The 8,911-nt window shown below is 33.6% G+C and overlaps 2 protein-coding genes across 5 annotated transcripts in view; both read left to right on the top strand.

Moving 5' to 3' along the window:
- LOC117117126 overlaps positions 1-4,819 on the top strand; it is a 118,218-nt gene extending 113,399 nt beyond the window's left edge. The window contains exons 173-179 of the mRNA XM_033261334.1: positions 459-558; positions 952-1,085; positions 1,418-1,469; positions 2,047-2,362; positions 2,612-2,777; positions 3,211-3,391; positions 3,812-4,819. Of these exons, the coding sequence (XP_033117225.1) occupies positions 459-558; positions 952-1,085; positions 1,418-1,469; positions 2,047-2,362; positions 2,612-2,777; positions 3,211-3,391; positions 3,812-3,996 (1,134 nt within the window). The 3' untranslated portion in view covers positions 3,997-4,819. The remainder of the gene's footprint in view (positions 1-458; positions 559-951; positions 1,086-1,417; positions 1,470-2,046; positions 2,363-2,611; positions 2,778-3,210; positions 3,392-3,811) is intronic.
- Positions 4,820-7,287: 2,468 nt separating this feature from the next.
- Positions 7,288-8,911, top strand: part of LOC117117192 (phosphatidylglycerophosphatase and protein-tyrosine phosphatase 1-like) — a 17,081-nt gene continuing 15,457 nt past the window's right edge. Inside the window, exons 1-2 of one of the 4 annotated variants that reach the window (XM_033261417.1) lie at positions 7,288-7,675; positions 8,267-8,511. In XM_033261417.1, the coding sequence (XP_033117308.1) occupies positions 8,371-8,511 (141 nt within the window). In that variant the 5' untranslated portion in view covers positions 7,288-7,675; positions 8,267-8,370. The remainder of the gene's footprint in view (positions 7,676-8,266; positions 8,512-8,911) is intronic. The other 3 variants (XM_033261419.1, XM_033261418.1, XM_033261420.1) reach the window with 3 other exon arrangements.

The following is an 8,911-nucleotide window of genomic DNA, read 5'->3' as shown; positions in this document are numbered from 1 at the left end:
GGGGGGGGGGGGGGGAGGTTATTTTGGTATATTATTTAGAATTTATTGAAAATGTTTCCTTGCCATATAAATAATAGATTTTGAATATTTGATATACATTTACTGTAAATTACTAAAAAGAAAAAAAAACCATATAACTTAGTAAAAATACACATAGTGTTGATTAAATAGTAATGTATAGTATGCCATCTTGTAGATTAAGTTGCACATATGATGTCAAAGGTCAATACATACAATCATACAAGCAATCATACAGCCTGAGTTACTGTTTATGTTTTATACAGTTATTGATGTTTACAGTAATCATCTACTGTTAAAATAATGCTTTATAAAAATGCAGGCAAGAGTATAAGCTGACCTTCAACATACTCATACCAATTTCAACCAACAAGATTGCTTTAGTGTGTTATATTTATTTGCTTTTGTGTTCTTTAATATATCTTTCTTGTGAATTTCAGCAAGGTAACATGACTTGTACCAGGACTCCGTGTACAGTACCAGGATGTGACGTTGAGGAACAATACACGTTAGAAGGAGAGTGCTGCCCAAGATGTCTTGGTAAAAATCATTCTTAAATTATTCTTCTTGCCGAGATCAGAAGCTTACCTGTCTATTTCGTGAATACTTACCTGGATAAACCGACTAATTGCCATTGTTCCCAAACGGAACACCCCTTCGAAATAAATGGAACAGTCCGACCCAGGGCGCCACGTACGAACCGTCTCCCTAACAAACGTCCTCATTCCCTAGAGATCCAAAGATCACGGAGAGGGTAGGAAGGGAGGGAAGGTTATCCAGGTAAGTATCTCACTCATAGACTACCAACATCACGATTGATTTGTGTAATTTAATCTATTATATTGTCTAACATTGTGCATACCTTTCTCCAGCTTGGCTGAAGGTCTGCAGTGGGTTTTTACGCTTACTTTGACTGTGTGTTTTTTTTTTCAGATGGAACATGTTCATATGCTAGTAGATTCTATGCACCGGATGCAGTATGGCAGACTGGTTGTGAACAATGTGTGTGTACAGATGGCGCTGTTAACTGTACATTATCACCATGTCCTTTAGTCGTTTGCCCAGAAGTAAGTTGAATTCTACATTATTAAGTCGAACTCTACATTATTACAACACTTAGTAAGTGGTCAGTGGTGAAATAAAGTGAACTTTATATTATTAAAATTTCCAGAAATTACTTCAAAAATAAGTCAAATACAGTCAACAATAAATTATTGCTATACCTGTACATTAATTTCTCAATGGTTTGGAACTTGGTTACAGTAAGCTCTACATTATTAATATGCCCATTAATTAGTTGCCTGTTATAGCAAGTTAAATAATGTTAACTCTATTCATCATCTCAGATATTGTTTCCTTTTCTAACATCTTTCTTTCTCTGCTTTTGCGTAATTTTCAGGATGAAGAGCTAGTGTTACCAGAGGGAGGATGTTGTCATCAGTGTGCACCCAGTAAGTATCATGCTTTACGAACAATTATATACCATACCATTAATCACACTCGCACATCCTTATGAACATACCATGCAAATGGCCTATCATTTCAAAATAAATTTAGTAATGGAAATTACAGTGCTGTCAGCCAAAATGTTGGGGGAGCATGTAGACACTCAGATATTTAAAACTCCGATTTGAAATTAAATAATTAATATTATTTTATTCAATTTATTAATTTTTTTTAAATACTATCGTTATGCACATATACATATGTAACACAGCACTGTAAAGGCAATCTCAATAGACCAATCAGTGGTTCCAAAATGTCTTTCAATCCTGTATTACATCATCATGCCCATATATGGGCACATCACACAAGTTTGTCGCATACAATTTGATAGTGTAGACCGAGCTTATGTTATCTTTATGTACATTGATCAGAGATGAAAGTATCTTAAGACTCATATATGAGTTCAGCTCTTTAAAATCCATCAAAATTGCTACCGCTATGTGATGAAAATGTATCATTTGAATGAGATGTATGTTCTCGCTTATTAAACTACATTAATTTGAAACTCTTGTTTTTATCCAGAAATCGCTACCTGCACTGTGTTTGGTGACCCCCACTATAGAACATTCGACGGCCGATTCCTCACTTTCCAAGGCACCTGTACATACACCCTCGCCAAAGACTGTGTAGATAATACTTTTGAGGTGATAGTACAAAATCATGGTAAAGGAACGTATGCAGTGTCGAGAACCCAGCTGGTCTCGTTCCATCTGTTTAACAAGACGGTTGATTTACTCCCCGATATGGAAGTGCGGCTAGATAAGAATGTCATTACTTTACCCTATGTGGAAGATTCATTTTTCAGTATTCAAAAAATAGGTAAGAATGAATATAATAAGTAAAATTTATTTTTAAAATTTCGTATATTGAATTATTTATCAAAAGCATATTGTATTTAGTCGTCAATAATACATGGTTCAAAATGTTTGTATATCGCCTACAAATTGTTAGTGAATAAAAATAAACAAAAAGTAAACCTTCAAATATATAGATAATGTAACTTGTTATTATATAAAAAGGAAATTTCCGTAATAGGGACCCAGCCTAAAAATAGACCCGAACATAATTTGTTATTTTTTTATCGTAGGAGTAGCAATGGAACGTTAATGTCGACAGCATCCGATTATGGTAACACATTCCTTGTCGGGGAATTCCCAGAATGTTCTTGTCGTGAAGGCAACGAGTTGGAGCCATGCATCAAAGCTGGAGGTGACCTGGAGGTCAGAGCTCGTACTCAGTGCAGTATTTTAAAGGTTTGTGGAATATTGAAAATAAAAATTAGCATATTCACTTGGTGAGTCTGGGTAAAAATTTGATGTTATGTGTGAGTTGGTGCGAGGTACAGGTACAGTATGCCTATATACTGTAAGTGTGGATAGGTTAAGGTGTTTTGGATTGGTGTTTTTTCTGTGTTTAGTTACGTTTTGGTAAAGTGTTTTGGAAAGTGTGTTGTTTGGGTGTAGTGTAAGTACCATGGGGTGGATTTGGTGGTCCTTTGTTTTTTTAATTTTACTTGAATGCAATTTATAAATTTCCATGTGTATTGATTATTCTTCTTTAATTGTTCCAAGCTAGAAATAATTAAAAAAAATTATATTCAAGTAATTTAAATTGTTTTAAAATCTTCTAATACTTAAATCTGCATGATGTAACACATTATTTATACATTTTTTTTTTCATTTACAGGGTGATGTATTCAAACCAGCCCATGTAATTGTAGATCCAAATCCATACTTCAGTGCTTGCCTGTACGATGTATGTGCTTGTCCCGCAAACGAGAAATGTCTGTGTGATATTTTAGGCATGTACGCACACGAGGCACGCAAGAAGGGTGTTGTGATAAACTGGAGGTCTACTGATTTGTGTAGTAAGTATTTTGTAATTTTTTTTTTTTGGTATAGTTTTGACAAATCAAAAGATGAAGATATTAGAAAAAGTAGTGAATAAGGCATCCCCCCCCCTTTTTTTTTTGTTATTTTCTTTCGCTTCACAAAAATGATCACCACATCACACTAGCAGGGGTAGGAGGCTTAAGCTCCTCTTACAAGCTAAGCAACCCATCAGCCATGACTCTTCGAACAAAATAAGAAAAACACATATTTTTTTTATTTTATTTTTAGCAATTCTTTATTTAGTTGGGGGTTATTTTCAACAATTTTATAGGAAGATTCAGCAAATTTGGTTTATTGATGTCAGTAATATTATAAAATCTACTGATATTAATAGTCTGTTGAGATTAATAATGTTAGTAATTGCTAATGAGCCAATTATTATTCTTCATTCACAGCAATTTCTTGCCCCGAGGGCATGATTTACGATGAGTGTACATCACCATGCCAAGCAACTTGTGAAAACCAAAGTAACACAGACCAATGTATACATACAAAATGCGTTCCTGGGTGTGTTTGTTCGGCAGGAATGGTACTTCATAACTCCAATTGCATTAGTAAACATGATTGTCCTGTAATTTAAATGTAATTTTTTACCATTTCCCCGTCCTTATTGTACACAATTTCACCTATTTCTGGTAAACATTCAGTCTTTGTACATTGGAGAATATTTGTAAGGTTTTGGAATTTAGGAGTGTTAATAAAATCTATTGAATTCTTAGAATTGTATAATAGTAGTTAATAATGATATTTCTTTCTTATACAGTTGGTATATTTTAAGCCATTTAAAATTTAAATGTATTTATTTGAGAAAAAAGATGGTTTTATAAAATGTTTGGGAAGAAGCCTATAGTGAAACAATGCTATAATCAATTATGATAATATATTTTTGGAAATATAAAGCAAAGTTAATATTAGCAGTCTACTTTTTTTTTTTCGCATGAATAAAAATGAGAACCCTTGTTGTAAGGGCTGCCATATTGAAATCATCAATATTATTACAGTAATATTAATATTAATATCATTTATTGTTTGTTTGGGTAAAGAATAACATCCCTTGCTGTAAGGGATATGCTATTGAAATCATCAATATTATTAAAATATTATTATTATTATTAATGTTATTAATAATATTATTGAATTAGTAAATACATAATGAATAGGTTTTGATGACCTGAATTGTGAAATAATTAATTTCTAATAATTTTTATTGCCAGATCTTAGCATTAATCACAGAAGAAATAACCGAAAAAGTTTTAATGTTAAGTGATTCATTTGCATCATTTCGAACACAGGGATATTGATGTATAAAATAATAATTATGATATTCAGATAATTATTGTTCACAGTTGTGGAGCTATAGAGGGCGGTAAACTATCTGAAATTGATTAAAGTGTAATCATAATAAACACAAAGTGTTGAGTTTAATTCATTATAAAATGTGAAATTTCTTGGTTGTAGTGCTGTCTTGTGTGCGCGTTGATGCAACAGTAATCATTCCTTTGGTGGATGAACAGATGTGCGGAATTGAATATATTGGGTTATGGGAAAGGAAAATGAAAGTGGAAAGATAATGAAAGAAGAGGACATAAGGAAAGGAAAAGTGGAGGAATATTTTGAAATCGAAGAAATGAAAAAATAGAAATTGACATGCTAGCATGCATTATTTATTCAAAACAGTATATATGTGTAAGTTATACTATATATAGGCCTAAATCGTAAAAAGCCAACAAAACAACTCTTGATATATAATTTTAAATTTAATATACAGAACTATTAAACTCAGGAAAAGATAAGGTGGAACACCTTGAAACAAGTTATATATAGACCTAAATCGTAAAAAGCCAACAAAACAACTTTTGATATATAATTTTAAATTTAATATACAGAACTATTAAACTCATGAAAAGATAAGGTGGAACACCTTGAAACAAAAATTACAGAGCCAATCATATTGAAATTATTTGCACTGTTCATGTCAATGCTCACCACTTCTAATCCTCCCCTATATTTTCTGAATAAAGAGAGAGAAGTATTCTTTCCAATTCAACATATAGAATACATACGAAACAAATTTTGGACGAATCCCAGTTTAATGTACGATATAAAATCATGTACGCCGTAATTGAGGTGTTCTACTGTTCTGTCCGGCCCAATTGAAAGTCGTGAATATCCAGGGGCGGATCCAAGATTTAAAAGAGGGGGTTTCAAAATGTTTACAAAAAACGCCAAAATGAAAGGGGGTCCTCCCCCGGGAAAATGTTGATTCCTAGATGGCCGGAAATGAGTTTGCCGACTTCTGAGGAGTCTTTTAATGACCATTAGGTTCTTCAAAATTCAAGGTTTTCCCCCTCTTGAAAAAAGGTCAGGTAATTGTTTCTCATTCTTTAGGCCCTATTATTGTATTCCAACAACATTGAGTAGATATGTAGTCTTTAGGCCTGAAGAACACACTTTCGTACATAAATTATTACGACGGCGAACCAAAAACAGTGTGTATGATTTATTTAATTGAAAACTGGGCTTCTGATCTTCCAACCTATGCCTATGATTAGCATGCGTTTTGTAAGCCAGGACCCAGTTGTATTTTGTTACGTTTCTTCACAGAGGAGTCGTCCGATCCCCTTGAACCCCCTGGATCCGCCACTGATATCTGCCTCCTAATAATGACCCTGTTATATCTTTAAAAAAATAATACAAGTTCCCTGGCACAATACATAATATATATACAGTATATGTTTATAATTCAAAAACATCGATACAAAGATATCGTGCATTTGATTTGATCAAATATTCATTTTTTAAATTGTTTATAGGCCTATAAGTTTGTTTACAAGAAGAAAATATTTTCCTCGTCAATAAACAGATTACGTAAGAAATACAGTTCTTATATTCTTATCATTATAACCTAGAGTGGTCTTGGTTGAAAGTTGAAGACTTTCGGAGTAAAACGTCTGTAAAAGCTAAATAGCTTTAATCTGCCGTATTTGTATTAAGTATAGTACATTCTCGACTGTCTTAATGTTTGTCATTTTGTCTGACTTTTTCGGGGGGTTGGATTTGTACGCACCCCAGGCTCGATATACGGGCCTGCGTTATCAGTACTAAAATTACTATAAATTCGAGTAACTTTGTAATGTATGGGCTTGAAATAAAGTTAAAATATATGTACACGTTGTACAAATTGAAATTAACATACAAAGACATAATATTAATAGGCCTACTCTATCATTCACATAAATTCCAGGAGAGGAGGCATACGAGTAAATACTTCTTTTTCACTTAATAAGGTAAGCATAATAAAGTAATACTGTATTGTACGTTCATTCTCTTATGTAGTATAATATCCCATAACATCAGAACCAGGGGACACAACTTGAAACTATATCGTCCCAAGAAGATGTAGAACTGATTTTTCTAAAGCCTTGTCTAAACTATCATTTTTATACATTTGTACATTTTTTGTCACATATCAAATTGTATAAAAATAAGTTTATCGTGTTCAACTTTTAAGCTTTGTCTACACCTATCAAATTTTATGTGACAAAAAAAAGTGATGTGCCCATATATGGGTACGAGTTCAAAATTCTATGTTCCATAAAATTTTGTGACGATTTTTTTGATGAAATTTGATAGTGTAGACAAAGCTTAGACACAAAAAGCTGTTTGATGAAAAATTTGGGAATGGTTAATGAGATCAAGATTTTTGAATATTTAAAAACTGGGGGAAAAGATAGGGGAAAAAATGGTGGTACGCTCCTTTTCTTCACGGGAAAGCAAATCAGTTCTACCATAGAAGTAGAAATACATAAATAACTACAAAAAAAAAAAGAGTAATAGTAGAGGGCGGCATTTACTCACCCGAATTTTTTAGGTGTTGACTTGGCTGTCGCCTTTGGAGCTCAGGTATTCGATGATGATGAATAGGTGAGTCACTCATTGTGGGCTGGGTAGTTATTTGCATTATTACTGTATGCCAGCATAAGTCAATGATCTGTTCGACTGGTATGTTGATAAATTGCAATAGTAGTTATTGTTCATTAGGCCTGTAGCCTGGTCCTCGTTTTCTAGGCCCAATCATTGGACAAACAACGTGTGCACAGCAGGCAGGTGGTAGCAGCAGCATCTTCCTGGTTGTTCCAGCCTCCTCCTAGCCAAGCTACACCAAGCCGTACTGCCAGTGCTACATCAGTTGTGGTTTGCGTAGGTCTAATCTACTTGTCTTATGTGGTAATGCATGTAGTCGTCGGCCTAAATTGAAGGTGAGATAGATTTGAGCCAAAAAGTTATTGTTTTTACTTGAAAAATGATAATAAATAATGTTGATGCCAATTTATTAACAGATGCACAAATAAGGGCACATAAAGAAAAATATTATATTAGATTCTCACTCTTTAAAAAAAAAATATTGATGAGGGAGGGACTGTTTTTGTTTGACTAGGCCTAGTAATAGTAAATATTGGGTAAAAAGTGGTTTAATTTTATAGTTTTTTTTTAAAGAAAATGTATTTGAAGTCACAAAATTGCACTGTTATTTTTAAGCTGTTGAAATAATTGATGCAGCAAAAAAACCCCTTTTTTTTATTCCCGCATCAATATTTCCAAAATGTTTGACACGGGCGGGAGTGATAATCGAATAAATTTTTCTATTTGCCCTTAAAATGTTCCATATTCTTTGATACCTTTGGAAAAGTCTATAAAATAAAAGCAATATTCTGAATTGATTTGAAATGTTTGTCCTTTTAAATGAGAATATACTCCTATTCCTAAATAATATTTTTAATTAGGCCTACTGTATTTTTTTCAAAACTTTTTAGGTCTAATTCCAATTTTCATTATTCTGTTTTTTGCAGGCCATTCATTCATTATTACATTTGTCAACTATCCTTGTGAGCAACAAATGTGTTGCTAGAAGACACTGAAAAACTACTGAAGTACTGAAATAAATTAAATCAGAATGCCGGTTGCAAAAGCTGTATTCTACCCGACGCTATTTTACAATGTGTTAATGAGCAAAGTGTCGTCACGTAGGTGGTTCGATCGGATAACAGAAAATGTAATACTGGGAGCATTGCCATTTCGCAGTGATGCTCAAAAGGTAAGGCAGGCTAGGACTGGTGTAAAGTCAGACACACGCTACATTGGTTTGGATGTTGTCAAAGAGTATAGAACTGCAAAAATTCCGACTACCTGATTTTGCATGCACGCATTGAAGCGAAAAAGATTTATCCTAAGCGATTGGATAGGGGGCGCCCTATTAGAATTCAGATAGAACTCAAAATTTGAATGCGTCCTATAGACGTTCGATACAAACACATTTTGAAGGATTGCGTTTAAACGAAACCTCAAAATTTGGACCTCTTGCAGTTTTATATACTCTGACGACGCTTGATGATGTGACACAGTCTTCTGATTGGCAGTTGCAGTCCGAGCAGAACATTATAACGATCCATTGTGTGCTCCTTGTCCTGTTGTGTTCTTTATGCGTGCCTGGCTTA

This window comes from Anneissia japonica, unplaced genomic scaffold, assembly GCF_011630105.1.
Source record: "Anneissia japonica isolate Jap-2015-1 unplaced genomic scaffold, ASM1163010v1 scaffold287835_len3118868_cov185, whole genome shotgun sequence".
NCBI lineage: Eukaryota > Metazoa > Echinodermata > Crinoidea > Comatulida > Comatulidae > Anneissia > Anneissia japonica.
This window is presented reverse-complemented; position numbering and strand designations above follow the sequence as displayed.